Genomic DNA, 22,668 nt, shown 5'->3' on the forward strand with positions numbered 1-22,668 from the left:
AGACGCCAAGTGTGAACACGGCCTAATCGGTCATAACTTCTGGCAAGAAATAGCGCAAATTATTATCAAATGAAGTATAATTTGAAAGACTGCGCGTTTGGCTGTACATACTACTGTGGTTACACCCTAAGATATTTAAATATTTGAAAATCTATTTATTATTAATATATTTCAATCTATGTGACTTTTGTATGGGTTGTTTTGAATGCTGTGCGTGCAGGTTTTTGCGTATTTTAGAGCACAAATCGTACCAGCGTACTTTGAGGTCAAAATGCGTAGCCGCTACGCAAAATGGGTACAGGTTGGCAGGTCTGAGATCAGTTATGGACTTTAAAAAATACTAAAATATTTTTTATTTACAAATAATCAGTACATGTCTTCAGCTTTTAATGCACGTTTAACATATTTTCATCCCTAAAACTGAATTCCCTTCTGTAAATTGAAAAGTATTAATAATTAAAATTAAAATTAATAATTAAAATTTAACCAAGTGCAACACAAACATTACAGACATATTATACAAATAAATATATAAATACACTCAGAGAAATGTTTACTTGATTAACAACTATTTTGAACTGTGAAAAACAAAATCAACATTCTTTTAAAATATATCATCTTTAAAAAAAAAAATGGTTGCATTATAAAAATATGTTTTTCTACAAAAAGACTTAAATAATTATTCTCTACATGATCAGTCAACTATGTGAAAATCTGTAAGTTTGGCTGGTTTTGTTCATTTTAAAGGGTTGTTTAATTGCTCTTTACACTTCATTTTTGATTTTTGTGAAAACAACAGGAATGTAATATTGTCAATTTCATGCAATCTGAGGTGAATTAACTGGTTTTATATAGTCATATTCTCTATGTAGTACTTTCTCACAGACACTCTGCAGTCCCACTGTTTTTGGAATGTGAGCTTGGTCGTAGTTGTCCCTACTGAGAGTATCTTGTGGAAGTGCACCTGACTTAGCAAATGAATGTGTTAAATTGCAGTTTGTCCTGGAAGCTGTTGGACTCCAGCAGTGATCTGAATGACCCAAAATCTTGCACTCGCTTGTACATGCCCACAGACCTTGAGAAAGATAAAGAATATCATTTTTAATAAGTACAAGCCTTTTAGCATTTTAAAACAGACATTATGACAATGTAGAGGTGCTATAGCAAATGCTTGGTAGAACCCTCAAATCTTTGTCAGATTATATTAAAATATGCAGCACCTCTTTTGGCTCTCCATAAAACCACACTTCTGATATAGGTTACTGTATTTGCCGTGTTCTTATAACTTATTTATATTTTTTTGCAAAGATGCTTTGTCACACTGAACTAAGAAAAAAAAGAAAAGAAAAAAAGGCATCTTATCTATAGACCTACTAAATTCCTATAGCAGCAACAAAAGAGCCAAAAAGGAACATAATAAATGAGGAAATCAGACAGTAAATCCTGCAGTCTCCGTGCATCTAACATACAAAAGAGAACTTTTCATATTAAAGGTAATTTTAAAAATGTATCAGCAAACATAAAAGGGTCATTCTACAGAAACGTCCACTTTTGGTATGGCAAAATGTCTTAATTTTTTTTATTTTTTTTACATTTAAACTTTATTTAAATTTTTTTACCACATTATTAGATTACCTTTTGACTTTATAAATGACATAAATGACTATTTTTTTTTTTTTAGCTTTTTTGCGCAATTATTTCAAGACCACATGTATCATTTTTTGTCACTGGTGTTACCTCCTTTAGCAATATTAAAAGTTTTTATGAAATATTATTTCTAAAAAAAAAAAATTCAGCACATGTAGTCAGAGTTACAGAAAAATAATGAAAATGCAAGAAATAAGGAGATTATGTCTTATTTATTTAATGTGACAGACAAAAACAGTACAGTAACACAGTAACACAGCACAGTAACACCAGTGACAGTAACACCAGTGACATACATTAGACATGATATACTGATCGTCACTGGTGTTATCCATAAGGAAGGTAACACCAGTGACAGTAACACCAGTGACAATTTTCATGAAAAATGCATTTTACAAAATGTCTGCTGCAAGGTATCAAGCCACATGTTGTCAATCATGGCATACTCACTAAATTAACTAGTTTAATCCATTTGTATTATAGTTTTTTTTACATTTCCCTAACAATAAATAGGTCACACCAGTGACATCAACTAAAAGCTTCATATGAAATCATGAGATAAATGAGAAAATTTATCATAACTGAAAAGAAACAGTGGACTAAACATGGGCCTTTTTTCATAGATGTTTAGAAAATAGGAAGGAGGAAGTCGAGTGATGTCATCAGTGTGATTTTTTTATTCCAAAATAAAATACTTTTGTTAAGCGGTAACACCAGTGACACAACTCCAGGGGACCACTGTTTTCATTATATATTTTATAATATTTTTTTGGCATTTTGTTTTATTATGCCATTTATATCATATATTTGATAGTTATGAATAGACTTTTGTATTTTAAATGGTAGAAAATCCTGTTTTTGACCTCAAAATAAAGCACTTTCCTGCTGTACATGGCTGTGGGGACGAGCAGTTTTGTGGTACTTGGAATTCTGTATAATTAATTTAAAAAAAAAATGCCACACTGATGGCTCAGGAAGGTGTAATTGTTCAAATAACATATTGTTTCATTTTAAAATATAAAACAATTGTAACCCTAATGTGTATTTCAATTGTAATATTTTCTTTAAAGTGGACGTTTCTGTAGAATGACCCAAAACTGGCAAGCACATCTGCAGTACTGTATAGATTTATAAACAGTAAGATTACAAAGTATCATGGTTAATTAATATAAGCTTAGTTATTTACATTTAGCTTTGTCACTATGTGGAAAACGTAACATGAACACACGTTTCAGCGCCACTGATTTAGACATGGTTTAGACCTACCATTTTGATCGCTGTTTTGATGCTCGTCTTTTTTCAAGCCATCGCCGCTAATATCTGAATCACTATCATTGAAGTCACTATCTCCAATCCCGCTGTCCTTTCCACTTCGAGGCTCTCGAGCTGATATAGTTGCGTACGAGGTGCCTTTCCAATTTTTAATTTGTCTCATTGTATCTTTACCATAGCTAGGTACAGTGGAAAACCCCTATTAAAATAAAGTACAATATTTGAGAAGAACCATTTAACAATATCAAATACAGAATTTACATTCTAAAACAGGCTTACCTCTGACTTGACACCGCGGCTTTTGTCCCCTAGTTCACACGGACTATCTTCAGAGCTGCAGGATATGTCACTGCCTCTCTGGATCAAGCCACAAAAAGTTGTCTTGTTTGAGTAACGGTGAATATCAAAAACTATGTCACTGTGAATTGAAATTAGTGGGTCGATATGGTTTCCCTTGGCCTGAACTCTGTCCTCCTTTCCAGAATGGCTGTGGCCTCGATTGTCCACCTTTTGTTTATTACAAGTGGACGCTATTATAATAATGGCTAAAAATAGTAGTGTGCAGCTCCCCGCCAGTATTACAATTATAATGATTGAATGATCCACTTCCTGAGTCTCTTCATCAATTTTGTGCATGAATACATCGCGGTCTCTAGGGAGAGATCCTGCTATTATGAAATTGATAGTGACTGCTGTAGTTAGGGAAGGTCTCCCGTTGTCACTGACAGTTACTGTTATTCTCAAGTTCTCGTAAACTTCGTAGCTGTGTTCATGATTCAGATAAATTTCTCCGGTGGCACTATTTATGGAGAACACAGATGCGACACCTTCGGATATTCTGAACGACAATTCTGCGTTGACACCTTCGTCAGCATCCCTAGCGTGTACCTGGGTTATAACGTAACCTGAAGGCGCGTCTTTGGGCATCAGAACCTCGGCAGAATTATTAATTAGCACAGGCTGAGTGATAGAGGGAGCGTTGTCGTTCTGATCAACTATTTTTAGATTAATGATTGCACTGCATTGGAGTTGTGGCGAGCCTCCGTCGGTTGCTTGAATACGTAGCTGTAGCTGTTTGAGGACCTCAAAATTGAAAGTTCTGAGCGCATAGAGCGAGCCTGTAGCTGGATCTAGAGAGACAAAGGTTGACACCGGAGAGCTGATGTAGGTGTCCAAGAGCTTATAGCTAATTTTGCTGTTTTGCCCTAGGTCAAGGTCTCTGGCCACCAAAGTTGTGATATATGCGCCTGGTGCATTGTTCTCCATCAAGGAGACTTCAAAGACTGGTTTACTGAACACAGGTGCGTTGTCATTTTCATCACTCAACCTTATAGTATACTGTTTAATTGTTCTGAACGGAGGCGATCCCAGGTCTTCGGCTACAACCGTTAAGTTATACTCTGAAATTTTTTCTCTATCAAGTGAAGATGTCGTTACAATCATAAAGCTGTCCTCGTAGGCTTGCTGGAGTTTGAAGTGATTGTGCCCATAGAGGGTACAATGAATATCTCCGTTTGCGCCCGAGTCCTTGTCAGCGATGCTGACAAGAGCCACAAAGCTTTCTTTAGCAGCAGCCTCTGTGATGTACGCTATTCCCGCGGTGACTGAAGTCATGGGGGTGATGGTGATTTCTGGTGCGTTGTCATTCACATCCTGCACATGCACAACAACTTTACAAATGGATGGGCTCGGATTAGGACCCAAGTCGGATGCCTGTATATCGAACTCATAGGTTTTCTTGCTCTCAAAATCAATCGGGCTCTCGAGTGTCAACCGCCCGGATTTTCGGTCAACACTGAAACGCTGCCGGATCTCTGAGGGCACTTGATTCCCGAACCCATACATAACTTCGCCATTCAAACCCTCGTCTGGATCAACCGCGTTAAAGTCCACAAGCAAGAATCCCACCGGTGCGTCCTCCAGTATTTCAACTGAAAAACTGTTCCGGTCGAACACAGGGCTATTGTCATTAAAGTCTTTTACTTTGACATTGATTTTTGTGCTGCTGGACCTTGATGGATTTCCTCCGTCTGTTGCATCGAGCTCCAAAACATAGGAGGCATGTGTTTCCCTATCTAATTCTTTCAATAGCACCAACTCTGCATATTTAACCCCATCAGCTCTGCTCAACACATCAATGGTAAAGTGACTGTTGACTGATATTTGGTAGCTTTGTATGTAGTTCGAACCCACGTCCTCGTCCATAGCAACATCTAAAGGAATTCTAGTGCCGAGTGCTGCATTTTCTGAAATTTCCAAAGTAGATTCCTTTCTGGAGAACACGGGAGCGTGGTCGTTGATGTCCTTTACTTCCACTTCAATATGAATTAATTTAAATTTCTCATTCGAGACACTCACAACGTCGAATGCAATGAGACACTGGATTGTATTCTTACATATTTTTTCTCTGTCTATTCGTTCTCCAATTGTTAGCTGTCCGTCTCTTTCTCGGAGTCTAACAGAAGATGCATTGAACTGATTCATCATTTTGAAATTGGTCTTAGAGCCATCTGAGAGATTTAAGGCCATGTCCGTTGCCAGGTTTCCGATGACAGTGGATAGAGCGTCCTCTTCATATGTCTGATATTTCATGGTTATTCCCGCTGCTAAAGTGGACAAAAAATACAATAACACAAAGGCGACAACCACTGTCCACCAACGCCACAAAACTCGACTGCTAGAAGTCCCTCTCATAATGTCAAGATTTACAGCTGTATGTAACTTAAATTGAGGAAAATATTTTAAAGCAAACAGCTGTCCAGTAAAATGTATTTTGTTTCTCTGACATGTATGCCAAGCTCCAAGCGCAGTTCAATAAAACTGCAGTGCCTGGGTAGTTTATAGACATCTTCATGCAAATGAGATCAAGTGTGACCAATCCCTGCTTTAAAAGGAGGTCTTTTAAAAGACATCTAAGCTCGTTAAGAAATGCCAACACTTTGATGCCAGTGCGAACTTGCACTAATTCTATTTTATAAAGCGAGAGAATGGAGAGAGATTATATTTTTAAGACATGATTCCTGAGCTAAAAATGATTACTACACTAGTAGCCTAGTTGTATGTCATTGGATTAAAAATAACCTCAAATTTGTGGTGATCATTTTTGTCTTATTCCTCCCTCATACGTACATAGCATAATTGTGATAAGTCAAATGTTATGTTTATGAGAAGTGTCACGTGCGAAATCTGGTTTAGCATGCATGTCAGTGCTGTTGTGGCTTTTTTCCCCGCAATCTCTCCTGCTGTTGTGGCAGGTGTAAAAGTCCTTTTTAAATAGGATTTATTTGAAGCGACAGGATAATTATTTAAAGGGTTTTCTATAGCCGGATTATATCACAGGCTTATGAACCCCTCGTTAACCACAAGTATACAATAGCTTAGTGGGGTATCCCAATGGCGACGTCGGAGTCTGTATTATTTTGCAACGACAGACGGAGGGAGATAAAGTTCCTATAGTTCTCAGGTCTGCGCTTAAGCTAAACATAATAAGGCAGTGCCATGAGCACTTCTTTGAATAAATTAAGCCGGCCAATGAATTGCCCTCGACTTAAAGCTGCTTTTAAAACGCATTTAAAGTGTAAATGAGTTCTTCACGGCTATTTAAGAGATTCTCTCACTTGTTTGTTTCCCCTTCATTGGGTACCACTTGCCATTTAACTGAGCCACAAAGAATCAGGCGGTATCCATCTGTCACCACTGCGATCGAGATGCAAGATGCAAAAATGATTGTGACGATATTCTCCCCTCTTGCTCTTGTCTGTTTTAAAGGTAATATTGAAACTAAAATTGATCATTTTTGGACTGCTAATATTTACAGGTTGCGAATTAGGGGCCAGTTGCATAAACTCAGACTAAGACTGTATCTTAAGAGCTAGTTTAAGCAGTATTGGAAAAAAAAAAGAAACGCATCCGACCCAGGTCTGACTCCACAACATGTTAATGTCCAGTCTTACATTTAAAAAACTGACAAGAAGCTATTCAGTGTTCATTGAAGATGGCCAGAGTAACTATATATTTATACACTCTCAGAAATAAAGGTACAAAAGCTGTCACTGGGGCGGTACCTTTTCAAAAGGTACATGTTTGTACCTAAAGGGTCCATTTCGGTACCTTTAAGGTGCATATTAGTACTTAAAGTGTACATATTTGAACCTAATACCCAGGTGAAAAAGAAATATATTTAAATTGTGCTTTTTCAGACACACTTAATACATTTATATTATACTGTACTAATTGCATATTAAATGTATTATTTCAAGATATGCTTAAGTTCAATTTTAATTTATTTGTAATATATTTAATATATTGAAATTGTGTTAAATTGGAACCACTTTAAGTATATTTAGTGCAATTTAAGTGTATTTTTAAAAATACATTTAAGATGTACTTTTAATACTTCATGAACTACAGGTAAGGTATATTTGAAGCATCGTTTTAATGTGCTTCAAGTACATTTCAATTGTATTTCAGCTTATTAGAAATGCATTAGCATTACACTACTAGTATATTATATTATATTTATTAGTATTATATTTTTCAATATATACACACACGTACACTTTGATATTTAGAAAACTTTAATGTATTATATATTGTGTACATTACAAATATTCATGAAGTACATTAAAAAAAGTACAGCAGCATATATACTTTGGTGAAAAAAAAAACATACCATTAAATGTATTAAAAATGCACTTGAAATACAAGTATGTTTATAGTATTTTTGTATTACTACAAACATACTCAAGTACATTTTAAAACATTATACAAAAAACATAAATGAAAAAAAGACAGAAAAGCTATGGAAGAGCCATCTTATCCATTTGTAGAACATTTCAGTTATACCTGACTGTATTACTGAAAAGTAAAGAATTTTACATCAATGAATAAATAAAAATTACAATGCAATTTTCTGAAGAAAAAAAAACATGTAAAGTGAATAGATGTGTGTGCAAAGACTGAAGATGATAAAGTTCAAGCAAAAGAATAGGGAGGGATGGAGGGGGTTTTGGAGGTGGACGAGGAGATGGTGTAGGGATGGAGAGAGGCAAAGGTGCGGGATGATGGCAGGATGTGGTGAAGGGATGGTGATGGGAGGATGACGATGATGCCCTGGCGGCTTAGATGGTGTTTGGCACATGGCACAGACCCAGAGCATCCCAGTGCTGACAACACATGGCGGAGTCGAGGGAGGGAGGAGCCAAGATGTAGATGGTGTGGCTGCCGACATCTGGGGGCCGACCGATGGAGACAGAGCTGGTGGACCTGAAGGCGCAGACTAAGGGCCAACGGAGCTGAGCGTCGCCGCAGGTTCCGGAGACCTGGGCACAGCCTAGTCAGTAGTGCCTTGCAGCTTTAGAAAAAAAACAAAACAGAAACAAAATTAGATAACAGATTTTTACATGAATGACTGAAAAGAAGCACAAATTAGCTACCTGGAATGGACACATTGCTAACGTTTTTCTTCCAAGATTGACCGAATCCCCCTCTATTAGGCCTGATTCAAAAATCTCTATAACAGAGGTGATACGACATTAAAATATACTTACTATTCCTTTGCATGTCTCTGCACTCAGATTTCATTTTGTCTTCTATAGCAGCTGATCTGAAAAACAACAAATGTTAATATTTCTTACACGCACACACACAAAAAAGGCAAATGATGATTGATGATTTGTTTTCTATTTAAGAATGACAGAACAATGTACCTGGTCGGAGATATAGTCAAAAACCTTACCAGTCTCAGCAGTTTCAGATGTACTGTATGCTCTTACAAGCAGCTCTTCTTACAATTTAATCTTTGTTCTTATCTGTAATGAGAAATATATATTAGAAAATAAAGTCATAAGGTTGTCAAGCTTGAACAAATATAAACACCAATCAACCAACACTACCACAGTTTGCTGATCAGCTCAAGACAAAGTAACTGTATGTTCATAATCATGGTTTTTCAAAGATCATTAACCTCATTACAATGAAGCCAAATTGTTCAGGAAATCAGAAATAAATATACTTCATGTTGCAAATAAAAGAATGTTAATGTTAACTAATTTTATTTATTTTTTTTTCTGCCAATGCATGTGTCAAAAACATGACAGGTACAGACAAATAACGTTAATTAAATACAAATCTTACCTGAAGTCGCAGTGAGGTTCTGAAGCCAGACGCCATACACGCTCGCAGAAGCTGGTGAAAATAAGAACATACCGCTTTATGCCATGGTCTGTCTGAATACTGGATTCTGATTGGCTGGCAGGTGTTGATTAAATTCGTTGAACTGCACAGCTAGTTCCAGGTCAGTTTAATCACGTTCTATATTAATGCGCTTCCTATAAACATTGGTAACCATAGTAACATACAATTACAGTTGAATAGTAATACCGACGAAAATAACCGTCATTTTTATCGTTCCGGTCAAATATTGCAGCACAAATATTATTAACATCTTTAATATGTGAATGCTGGCAAATGACCATGACATAAACGGGATAATCAACGGCTAGCTGTGCATTAAACGATTTGAATGCACTCCGCTGCGCGTCGGGCGGTTCTTCGCCTCCACGTCGTGCATTCAAACGCACAGCTAGCCATTGATTATCCCTTACATATTTTCTAATTAATTTCATAATTCCCCCAAAACAATTTGAATTCTGCCATCACTCACCCTTAAGATGCTCCAAACCATCTAAGACTTTCGTTCATCTTCGAAAGAAAAGCGGAGATATTTTAATGAAATCTGAGAGATGAATGTCCCTCCGATGAAAAGATTCATCAAAGATGTTCACGTTTCAAAAAGTTCATCGCAAAAAAACATCGCCAAAGTAATCCATATGAATTGCGTGGTTTCCTCCAAGCGCCCTAAAGAGACACGATCGCTCTATATAATATAACACTGTTTAAATTTAGACTTATATTCACATTCAAGGGACATTTGCACGCACATCATATTTGATTTACGAAGCTCTCTGCTGCGAGCTCATTATCATACGAACCAATCAGAGTCGTTCAATGGCTCTGGAACCAATCAGGTTTAGTCTGTGTTGTTTGAATTTAAACACAAATAAACGTGTTTTTTTTTTGTTTAGTTTTTTTCTCATTTCAGATATGATGTTGAAATCCTTGTGGGAATTTCAGAAATGTATATTAGAAAATAAAGGCGTCAAGCTTGAACAAGTTTATAAACACCTAGCTTATTACAATTAATGTATCATGTAATGAACAACAGCCTAATCAACCAAAGTAGCATAACCCATATTAAACAACATATTTTAAATACTGCAATGGTTAATAATATTTGACAAAGGTTTGTGCATTGTAAATGTAAAAAATGTTTTTCAAAATATCGTACTTTTCCAAATATTAAAATTATAAATACATAAATATTTAGAATATAACCATCTAGGCCTACTGCAATATAAAGTACATTAAAAACCTACTAAAAGTGTAATCATTTTGTTATGTTCTTACACAAAGTACACATAAAATATACTTTAAGTAAGAGTAACATAAGTGTGTTTTTTGTAAATACACTAAAACGTCACTAAAAGTATGCTTGTGTTTAGCATATTCCTTAAAAGTGTAATTAAGCATATATTTATTACCAAAGTATTTCTAGTATACTTTTTATAAACACATTAAAAGTATGCTTCTGTTTAGCATATTTCTTAGAAGTATAACTAAGCATATATTTAATACAAAAGTACTTCTAGTATACTTTTTAGAAATATATTAAAATGCAATTCAGTATATTTTTAATGCACTTTAAATAAGCATGTTGGGAATACAAATGTATTATAAACATACTACTTGAACTTCAAGTATATTTTTAATATATTTAATACTACGTCTTTTTCACCTGGGTAGGTAGCCTACGAAAGTTTACCTAGTTACTAATACTAATAGTAGTTACTAATATATATATATATATATATATATATATATATATATATGTGTGTGTGTGTGTGTGTGTGTGTGTGTGTGTGTAACAAACATGATGGTTCGGTACACCTTGGTTTTGATGTCATGGTTCGGTAGGTTTCGGTACAGCAGGAGGAAAAAATAATATATTATAATTAAACAATGTATTACTGAACAAATCGCTCTTTCTTTAAAGGTGCTGTATGTAGGATTTACACCTAGCGGTTGAACTAGGTATTGCAGTCCAAATTCAAAATATTGGAGACGGGTTTTTTCACCCGGCCCCTCCTCCTCAGACTTGAGGCACAGGCAGGTTGCCAGATTAACGACACCAACAGAGACGAACGCACATTACTATGAATGAAATTAAATACACTGTGTTTTCCCAACTGGCAACCCGGGGTGCCGAAATACAATTGGGTAAACTGGCAGTGGGCGGGTTTCATAAACCATAACAAACACAGACATTCCGGGCCGGAATGCACATTTTCAAAGGAGAATAACTGACTGTAGCATTGTTTTTCAGATAAACAAGTATGTTAACTTAGCATGTTTCTTAAATATCTGCAAACATATTATGGTATTTTTATGCTTTAGTAGAGTCAAAATCCTACATACAGCACCTTTAAATAAATTCAATTATAATTAAAATTTTAAATTAAAGAATAAAAATCTATAAAAATCTACCTCAGCTTCTGTTCTAAACTATATAGGGAGCCCATTTACATTACTGTAAGGTTAAAATTAACAACAGAGCCCAAACTTAAATTTTATTTTTAACTATAATAATCAACACTCAAATTCAAAAAAAGAAAATTGTATGCATGTAAATTGCACTCAATTCAGTTTTTAAACTTCTAAATGATTTCTAGGCTTCTAGGCTATTTGTTGTTTAGGCTACACAGTGGCTGTCATAACTTGTTTGATAAAATATTTATTTAAATATATCAACATTAAATGATTAAGACATCACTAACAGGTAGGAAAGTAAAATATAATGAGTAGCTATATAGTCTAATATAGAAATGCTCTTCTCGAGACTTCATTTCTCTGGTGAACTGACGAGCTGTGGACACTGATGATTTGCCCGAGGTAGACCTAAATGAAATGCTCCGTTACATTTTGTTTACAACCCGTTTTAATCACATATTTCCGCGAGTGAAACACTGATTGTGCGATTACACGAGGCATGAGATGTTAATTTATGTTTATTTCGCGTTAAAACTAGAAGTGATATGAAGGGATGATCGCTCTCACTAGCGCTCTACGCTGAACTGAAGCGTTTACATAGCGACCTGTCACGCCTCATCAAGGAGCGCCAAAACGGCATTTATTGTCTGAATTTCCTGAAAATAATTGAATGATTTGTTTGGTACACGTGAGTACCGAACCGAGAGATCCGTACCACCCCTGCTAAAAAAACAAAAACAATAGAAGCCCAATAGCCCACTGCGCAAAGACACGTCCAAACAACGTCTTTTGTACTTCGTTTTTGAACGTCCAATTTTGGTGCCCTGAAGGTGCAGACTGTGATGCCAGATGACGTCTTTTTTCTAACGTCTAACGAACGTCCAGTATTGACGTCTACAGGACCTCTGTATAAGTCTAACTTTAGGCCAAATGTGGTCGTTGTGGACATCTTTTCTACATCAAACTTAAACTCATTTTAGACATCATGTAGACTACTCAATAAATAAATATTTAAATAACAAATAATGTTTCATCACAAATAACCTATATTGATATTCATTAACCATGTTGATAAGAACAATGTTGATATTTATTTGTCTTAAATAAAATAAATATTACATTCATTAATAATGTCAATTTTCTGCACATGTCTTCGACGTCCAAAAAAGTTACCTAGTCCGACGTTCAAATGTTGAACTGCAAATTGACGTCCAAATGGGGTCTTGGTTAGATGTCCAAATAGTGGACCTAGTTTGCACGTCGTGTAGACGTGCAGAATTGGTCTTGGACCAACGGACGCAATATAGACATAATCTGCACGTCCGTCAGACGTCTAGTGGGAGAAACCATCACAGAAATTCTAATGGTTTCCATTAAAATACCATTATAAACCATTAGCCTTTTCCAGTAAAACCATTAAAAAATGTTGTAGTGTGGTAGTGTGTTTTGGGCATTTTCCCAATAGGATTTAACATCCCACCAATAGAATCCATCGCATACCAGTAGACACCATTATAGTTTCCATTAAAACCAATACAATTCCCATTATAACCATTAAAACTATTACATGTTCTATTGTGTTTTGGGCAGGGTTCTATTGTTTTTTTTAGCAGGGACGTGTACCGTTACACTCTTAGTATTTATATTAACCAATATGACCCACCTGAATGTCAAATAGATATTCCACAATAACATTCTTCACAGCGATATGAAATATCTTACATACAAATAAATAATAATAATAATAATCAACAAACAAACAAACAAACCTATCACTCTGTGATAGTTTTCAGGAATAAAACTCTACACTTTATATGCTGAATTGTTCTTAAAACAGTGGTTCTCAGTTCCAGTCCTGGGGGCCCCCTGCTCTGCACATTTTGCATGTCTCCCTTACTTAACACACCTGATTGAGATCATCAGCTCGTTAGGAGAGAGATCCATGAACTGAACTAATGAGTTGATGATCTCAATCAGGAGTGTTAAGTAAGGGAGACATGCAAAATGTGCAGAGCAGGGGGCCCCCAGGACTGGAATTGAGAACCACTGTCTTAAAAACTCTTGGGGCTGGTTGTTAGACAAGTATTATTCTCTCTTGTGATTCACACATCATTCTTAGTGTCTACTCGCGAGTTTCACAATAGCGGGATTCGTTCTATTTGCATTTTTAAAGAATCGAGAAAGGCATAGTGACCGTGCCATTGTGAGGGCATTTGTTCTCGTGCACTCATGAGAGTTGTTGTCTGGAGTGTTTTTTTTTTTTTTTTTGATAAAGAGAGAAAGACAGGGAGTGAGAGAAAGAAAAAGAGGCGGGAGCATAAGTCTTTTGGTATGATAATTAGGAGAGAGATCTTTGTCAAGCATAAAGCATTAGAGAAAAATTATGAAGGTCCGTGGGAGTGATGACTAATCGCTTGAACTTACACACACACACACACTGATCGCCATGTTTTATGGGCACATTCCATAGTTTTTATAATTTACAAACTATATTTTTTTATCTTTACGTAACCCTATACACCTCACACAAGGTCAACATTTAATGGTATTACTATCTTTGTGAGCACATTTGGTCCCTATAACATAGGGAATAGCAGGTATACACACTTATATTTTCTATCCCCTTACCATAACCCAAGGCAAAAGACCTTAACTCACTAGAGTGTGAAACTGAGAAAAATGACTTTAAAGCTTTTTACTTGTCCAGCTATGACACTGGAAATTTGGCAATTAGATGTTTTAGCAATGAAAATTATCTACATAAAAAATTGTGAGCTCAATTACTATTTACAAAATCGCTATAATAACCCCTGTATAAAATCTAGTGATCATGGGCTATCTCAGGCTATTGCATATAGTAATGTGACTGTATTATTATTAGGGCCCAAGTCAGTAAGGCGCAGAATCTATTGATTCCCTCAGGATTTTTAGGGCCCAAGCCAGTAAGGCGCAGGGCCCTATTGTTTCCTTCAGGATTATTATTAGGGCCCAAGCCAGTAAGGCGCAGGGCCCTATTGTTTTCCTAAGGATTATTATTAGGTCCAAGCCAGTAAGGCGCAGGGCCCTATTGTTTTCCTAAGGATTATTATTAGGCCCAGACCAGTAAGGCGCAGGGCCCTCTTGTTTTCCTAAGGATTATTATTAGGGTCCAAGCCAGTAAGGCGCAGGGCCCTCTTGATTTCCTAAGGATTATTATTTATTTTTTTATTTTATTTTTTTTCAACCTTCCGGGGGTTTTTGGGGGCCTTAACATGCTCAAAAACTCTTGAAAGTTTGCACACACGTTGGAATCCGCGGCCATTAGGAACACAGTCTGAAAACTTGATGTATAGCTCACACATACTTGCACGTATTCATATGAAACTCGGTACACATATAGATCTCATTGAGCTGAACAACTTTCACGCTGCAGGTTATAGGCTCCGCCCAACAGGAAGTTGGCTATTTAGGGCTGTTTGAAAAGCGCATGATCTGGAATTTGATATACTCCTCTGAGGATTTCCAACCGATTGCCACCAAACTCGGTGAACATGATCTCAAGACATTGGGGATGCTAAATTGCGAAGGGATTTTTGATATCTCGAACGGTTTGCCCGTGGCGAGGCGAAGAAGTTATGGTGAAAAATGAGAGACAGGAAATGTCTAATAACAGCCACATACATTGTCTGATTTTGATCAAACTTCAGGGGATTGTTCGGTGTATGATGCCGATCGCATAGATGTGACTATTAGGAGTCAAAGTTATAGTGTCACCAACTGGCTGCAGGAAGAGTGTGATTTTCAAAATGCTTTGAATTCAGCATCTGATTTTTACTCGATTTGCTTCAAACTTCATCAGAATAATGTCAAAACACGGCCGATGTAAAACTGTGAAGGGAATATTGATATGTACAATACTGTTGCCATGGCAATGTGTCAAACTTCAATATTCTTTTACGGTGATTTTGAGGCAGATAACATGCTTAGAATTCCATGAAACTCAAAACACATATCCGTATTAATGATAGTTAGACACCGGCAAAAGCTCATAAAGGCTCTATAGCGCCACATTTTGTCAAAAGTGGGGGGGTTAGTTTTAGCTACAGACACCAAACTCGGTACAAAAATTGTTCTTATTAAGCCGGACAACTTTCTAATTTACAGTCATTAGCTACGACCAACAGGAAGTCGGCTATTTTTATTTTAAAGTTTGTTTTTTGAGAAAACGCACTCAAAAAAATATTTAGGCCCAATTCTTAAGATTTACGTATTTCAATTGCATATAAAATTTCCATCCATTTTTATTACATATTTTTAAATTTAAATTTAATTAAAATTAAACTCTAAAATTAATAAACTTTATGTGATGCAAATTTGCCAACCTTATGTAAATGAAACAAGTAATAGTACCAATAAATCCAATTAGTTTTAAATGTGTACGAAACTGTCAGGGTTCTGTCACTTCGGTCTAGTGTTATTCATGGTTTTGTGACAGAGCCCTGACGCTCCCGTCTTGTCCTGTTTTATGTGGGTGCGCGTGCGCTCTCTTGTCTGCGTGCCTTGTTTTGTGTTGGAGCGTGGTGTTCGGATCCCGGCACTCATGTCTTGAGTTTCGGTTTTGTGTCGGGGTTCGGACACTCGCGCTCCATGTTCTGTCTTGTTGTGTGAGCGTGCGGTCTCGAGTTCGCTCAGCCGCACGCTCTTTTGTCCGCGTACGTTGTGTTTTTGTGTTGCACGCAGTTCGTGTTTTTATCGGCTGCGTGCATTCATGTTATGTCTTGTGCTGTGTGGCACGCAGCTTGTGTTTTTCATTGGCTGCGTGCTTTCATGTTGTCATGTCTTGTGTGAACGCGCGGCTTATGAGTATTCTCATTAGCTGCGTGTTCGTGTCCTGTTTAGCACATGGCTGGTGATTTGTGTTGCTGGCCATGTGCTTGTTTTTGTTTTGTGTGAGCACATGGCTTTTGTCTTAGTTTATGTGTGCCATGTGCTCTCATGTCAATTGTCTTGACCCCACCCATCTTGTTTCCTGATTATTGGTTATTTGCCCCACCTGTTTTCCTCGTTACCCTCCTAATTTGCTGCCTTTATAATCTCCTTGTGTTTGATGTCTTGTGCCAGTTCGTCATCTATATTCCTGTGGATGTATCCTTGTGTTTGCCTTGCCTTGCCTTGCCTTGCCTTGTTTTTCCCCTACGGGGTAGTTTGGTTTGTTTTATTTTTATTATTCAATAAAAGCCCATTCTCCTGCACCACTGAGTCCTTGCCTCATCCCTTCACCCCAACCCTGACAGAAACATGTATATGTATTATTAGGTAATAAACCCAATGTACTTAAAATGCATCACATTTACATAATTTTTATCAATAAACCCAAGGTATTTCATATATTTAATCCTACCCCACCCAATCACACTGTGCTACAACAAAATCTAACTGCAACACACACAAAAAGAATAGCAAGACCACCCTGTTACATTATATCAATTTATTAATGCTTCAAAGCATCTGGCTATATATGAACATACATATATATATATATATATATATATATATATATATATATATAAAACAACAACAAACAAAAAAACAACTTTAACAGAAAAAATTTAAATTAACAATTTAAAAATAATTTAAATTTTTAACAGTGTAGAAATAAGACCAGTTTCCTCAAGAACTGTGCAAATTTGAGGCAGACAGATACATGAGGTAAATCAATGATAACAGTACTACTTACGTTGTACTAACATTTAAACAAAAATCTGTAACATGAAATTATTTATAACAATAGGATAATGGTCAGAAAAAATACCATAAGGTTCACCACCACACTTTCCATGCATATTCAATTACATGTTAGGAGTACATGAGTACGAATGGAACATTCTACATTTACATTTTAAACTTTTAACACTTAAATGGACTCAAGTACAAAAATTTGACGTCTCAAAAATGACATCTCAATTGTCATTACTTAAAGAGTTCTTTGGTGACAGCTTGGTTGTATCCAGAATTTTCTTTAAATGTGCACTTGAGCTCTGTTGCGTAGCTTCAGTTAAGTACATAAATCAGTCCAAAAAGCATCAAACACCCAAGATTGACACTGCAGAACTTCCACTCCTGGACCAACACCTGCACCCTCTGAACGAAAGATGTACATGCCCACTGTTGTCCGTGTAATTCCAGACTCAGCCTCTGCACTTTCACGTTCCTGGAGGATAAACAAAGAGAATGAGTAGTGTTCCAATGCCAGTCACAGTGTCAAGTCAAGTCAAGTCACCTTTATTTATATAGCGCTTTTACAATACAGATTGTGTCAAAGCACTTAACAGTATCAAATTGGAGGATAGAGTGTCAGTAATGTATAATGATAAGATTAAACACTCAATTTTCAGTTAAAGGCATTTCATTATTGAATTCAGAGATGTCATTGTCTAGCTCAGTTTAGTTTAAATAGTATCTGTGCAATCAAATCGGCGATAATCGCTAGAAATTAAGTGTCCCCAACTGAGCAAGCCAGAGGCGACAGCGGCAAGGAACCAAAACTCCTCTGTGACAGAATGGAGAAAAACCTTGGGAGAAACCAGGCTCAGTCGGGGCCAGTTCTCCTCTGACCAGACGAAACCCGCAGTTCAAAAGTTTATATTTCTATTTTAATTTTGTTGCAATTTCTAACAATAGTAGTATTATGTAGTTAGGTATTTTATTATATTTTAGTTATTTTGTTATTTTGGGTGATATATCTGGGGATATATCTCTGAGGGTCATCCGGCGTCCTGGTCTCCGCCGACGATCAGGGCCGCAGACATCACCTCGGCGCCGGCCCACCATCTGATCGGACACGGACCGAGAAACAGACTAGGAAAGAAACAGACAAACATTAGCGCAGATGCCATTCAACTTACGATGTAACGAGTACATCGTGTGTTATGGGGAGTGTTCGGTTCGGTTCATCTAATTAATGCAGCCTAACAATCCTTTAACGGATTTGAATAATAGAAGCGTATTAATGTGTTATGTGTAAGCCAGGCTAAAGAGATGGGTCTTTAATCTAGATTTAAACTGACAGAGTGTGTCTGCCTCCCGAACAGTGTTAGGTAGACTGTTCCAGAGTTTGGGTGCTAAATAGGAAAAGGATCTGCCGCCCGCAGTCGATTTTGATATTCTAGGTATTATCAAACGGCCAGAGTTTTGAGAACGCAGCGGACGTGGAGGACTATAATGCGATAAGAGCTCGCTCAAGTACTGAGGAGCTAAACCATTCAGGGCTTTATAAGTAATTAACAAGATTTTAAAATCTATCCGATGCTTGATAGGGAGCCAGTGCAGTGTTGACAGAACCGGGCTAATATGGTCATATTTCCTGGTTCTAGTAAGGACTCTAGCTGCTGCATTTTGGACTAACTGTAGTTTGTTGATCAAGCGTGCAGAACAACCACCCAACAAAGCATTACAATGATAACAGTACTACTTACGTTGTACTAACATTTAAACAAAAATCTGTAACATGAAATTATTTATAACAATAGGATAATGGTCAGAAAAAATACCATAAGGTTCACCACCACACTTTCCATGCATATTCAATTACATGTTAGGAGTACATGAGTACGAATGGAACATTCTACATTTACATTTTAAACTTTTAACACTTAAATGGACTCAAGTACAAAAATTTGACGTCTCAAAATGACATCTCAATTGTCATTACTTAAAGAGTTCTTTGGTGACAGCTTGGTTGTATCCAGAATTTTCTTTAAATGTGCACTTGAGCTCTGTTGCGTAGCTTCAGTTAAGTACATAAATCAGTCCAAAAAGCATCAAACACCCAAGATTGACACTGCAGAACTTCCACTCCTGGACCAACACCTGCACCCTCTGAACGAAAGATGTACATGCCCACTGTTGTCCGTGTAATTCCAGACTCAGCCTCTGCACTTTCACGTTCCTGGAGGATAAACAAAGAGAATGAGTAGTGTTCCAATGCCAGTCACAGTGTCAAGTCAAGTCAAGTCACCTTTATTTATATAGCGCTTTTACAATACAGATTGTGTCAAAGCACTTAACAGTATCAAATTGGAGGATAGAGTGTCAGTAATGTATAATGATAAGATTAAACACTCAATTTTCAGTTAAAGGCATTTCATTATTGAATTCAGAGATGTCATTGTCTAGCTCAGTTTAGTTTAAATAGTATCTGTGCAATCAAATCGGCGATAATCGCTAGAAATTAAGTGTCCCCAACTGAGCAAGCCAGAGGCGACAGCGGCAAGGAACCAAAACTCCCTCTGTGACAGAATGGAGAAAAAAAAAAACCTTGGGAGAAACCAGGCTCAGTCGGGGGGCCAGTTCTCCTCTGACCAGACGAAACCCGCAGTTCAAAAGTTTATATTTCTATTTTAATTTTGTTGCAATTTCTAACAATAGTAGTATTATGTAGTTAGGTATTTTATTATATTTTAGTTATTTTGTTATTTTGGGTGATATATCTGGGGATATATCTCTGAGGGTCATCCGGGCGTCCTGGTCTCCGCCGACGATCAGGGCCGCAGACATCACCTCCCGGCGCCGACCCACCATCTGATCGGACACGGACCGAGAAACAGACTAGGAAAGAAACAGACAAACATTAGCGCAGATGCCATTCAACTTACGATGTAACGAGTACATCGTGTGTTATGGGGAGTGTTCCCGGTTCCGGTTCATCTAATTAATGCAGCCTAACAATCCTTTAACGGATTTGAATAATAGAAGCGTATTAATTTGTTATGTGTAAGCCAGGCTAAAGAGATGGGTCTTTAATCTAGATTTAAACTGACAGAGTGTGTCTGCCTCCCGAACAGTGTTAGGTAGACTGTTCCAGAGTTTGGGTGCTAAATAGGAAAAGGATCTGCCGCCCAGTCGATTTTGATATTCTAGGTATTATCAAACGGCCAGAGTTTTGAGAACGCAGCGGACGTGGAGGACTATAATGCGATAAGAGCTCGCTCAAGTACTGAGGAGCTAAACCATTCAGGGCTTTATAAGTAATTAACAAGATTTTAAAATCTATCCGATGCTTGATAGGGAGCCAGTGCAGTGTTGACAGAACCGGGCTAATATGGTCATATTTCCTGGTTCTAGTAAGGACTCTAGCTGCTGCATTTTGGACTAACTGTAGTTTGTTGATCAAGCGTGCAGAACAACCACCCAACAAAGCATTACAATAGTCTAACCTTGAGGTCATAAACGCATTAATTAACATTTCTGCATTTGACGTTGAGAGCATTGGTCGCAATTTAGATATGCTTTTGAGATGAAAAATGCAGTTTTACAGATGCTAGAAACATGGCTTTCAAATGACAGATTGCTATCGAACAGCACACCTAGGTTCCTGACTGATGAAGAAGAATTGACAGAGCAGCCGTCAAGTGTTAGATAATGTTCTAGGTTACATGTGGGGTTTTAGGTCCGATAATTAACACCTCTGTTTTTCAGAATTTAGCAGTAAAAATTACTCGTCATCCAGTTTTTATATCGACTATGCATTCCGTTAGTTTCTCAATTTGGTGTGTTTCACCGGGCGCGAAGAAATATAGAGCTGAGTATCATCAGCATAACAGTGAAAGCTAACACCATGTCTCCTGATAATATCTCCCAAGGGTAACATATAGAGCGTGAAAAGTAACGGCCCTAGTACTGAGCCTTGAGGTACTCCATACTGCACTTGTGATCGATATGATACCTCTTCATTCACTGCTACGAACTGATGGCGGTCAGATAAGTACGATTTGAACCATGCTAAGGCACTTCCACTAATGCCAACAAAGTTTTGTAGTCTATTCAAAAGAATGTTGTGGTCGATAGTGTCGAACGCAGCGCTAAGATCCAGTAGAACTAATAAAGAGATACAACCACGATCAGATGATAGAAGCAGGTCATTTGTAACTCTAATGAGAGCAGTCTCAGTACTATGATACGATCTAAATCCTGACTGGAATTCCTCACAGATATCATTTTTCTCTAGGAAGGAATATAATTGTGAGGATACTACCTTTTCTAGTATCTTTGACAGAAAAGGGAGATTTGAGATCGGTCTGTAATTAACTAAATCTTTGGGGTCAAGTTGTGGTTTTTTAATGAGAGGCTTAATAACAGCCAATTTGAAGGTTTTGGGGACATATCCTAATGACAATGATGAATTAGTGTCATATTCAGACATTTAAGGGCACATTGTTTACAAACTCGGACATTTTGGATATGTACTCATTCAAATGTACACTGCCTGGTCAAAATAAATAAATAAATAAATAAAGTCACCATTTGGATTTAAATAAGCAAATACTAAAGAGTCTGGAATTGGATGATTATTGCAGTGATTTTTATGTTTCCGGCTTGTTGTATTTTGGCAATAATTCTTTTAACCTAAACTGAAGCAGTGTGTAGCTTTTCATTTCTTAAACAACCATGTCGGAGGACGTACCAATGTACACAGTCCAGCATGACAATAACAAAATTAGGCTCAATTTGTGAAATAGTGGTTCAGTGAGCACGAGGAATCATTTTCATGTCTACCGAATGTCTTGAGGATGTGCTGGAGTCGACTTTACAGAGTGGCTAGACTCTCCCATTGTCGATACAAGATCCAGGCCAAAAACAAAAATGCAACTCTTGATGGAAATAAGTGTTGTGATGTTGCATAATGTTGTTTAAACAATGCATCAACAAAGCACAATGTTATGAAAGCTATAGGTGGTCCAATGAAATATTAGAGTGTGCAACTACTTTTTGGACAGGCTATGTAAAGTCGACTCGAGCACATCCTAAAGACTTTGGATAGGGATTAGGTCAGGACTCTGTGGTGGACAATCTTTCACAGTTTGAACCTGATGAATCTTGACATTGTTATCCAGGAATATAGACATGGGTACGACTTCCGACCTGGGGTGCGTTTCCCAAAAGCATCGTTAGCCAACTATGGTCGCAAGTTCCGTCGTTACCAGCATAGTTCAACGATTCGGTGTTTCCCGAAACCATAGTTCAAACGAACGTTCGCAATCAGCGTCACAAACTTGCGTGGTTGGAACTGCAGCCCTCGACCTGTGGTTAGAAGCATAGTTTCTTGTTAATAAGATATATTGGCTTAAATAAATATGTTCTTGGGCACAACAAGCAAGCTAACAT

General features: G+C 37.2%; 1 protein-coding gene and 1 long non-coding RNA gene across 2 annotated transcripts; both read right to left on the reverse strand.

The window, feature by feature from the left end:
• Positions 1-284: 284 nt before the first annotated feature.
• LOC131545170 (protocadherin-8-like) lies at positions 285-5,692 on the reverse strand. Its single transcript, XM_058783728.1, has 3 exons — positions 3,199-5,692; positions 2,914-3,118; positions 285-1,075 (listed from the first exon to the last, which is right to left on the reverse strand). The coding sequence occupies exons 1-3, from the start codon at positions 5,611-5,613 to the stop codon at positions 819-821; spliced, it is 2,877 nt and encodes a 958-aa protein (XP_058639711.1). The 5' UTR covers positions 5,614-5,692; the 3' UTR covers positions 285-818.
• A 2,057-nt stretch (positions 5,693-7,749) lies between these two features.
• Positions 7,750-10,105, reverse strand: LOC131548035 (uncharacterized). The gene is made up of 5 exons (XR_009273084.1): positions 9,584-10,105; positions 9,055-9,105; positions 8,657-8,729; positions 8,469-8,524; positions 7,750-8,272 (listed from the first exon to the last, which is right to left on the reverse strand). It is a non-coding gene; the product is annotated as an uncharacterized LOC131548035 (long non-coding RNA).
• Positions 10,106-22,668: the final 12,563 nt, after the last annotated feature.

Source organism: Onychostoma macrolepis, chromosome 01 (assembly GCF_012432095.1).
Source record: "Onychostoma macrolepis isolate SWU-2019 chromosome 01, ASM1243209v1, whole genome shotgun sequence".
NCBI lineage: Eukaryota > Metazoa > Chordata > Actinopteri > Cypriniformes > Cyprinidae > Onychostoma > Onychostoma macrolepis.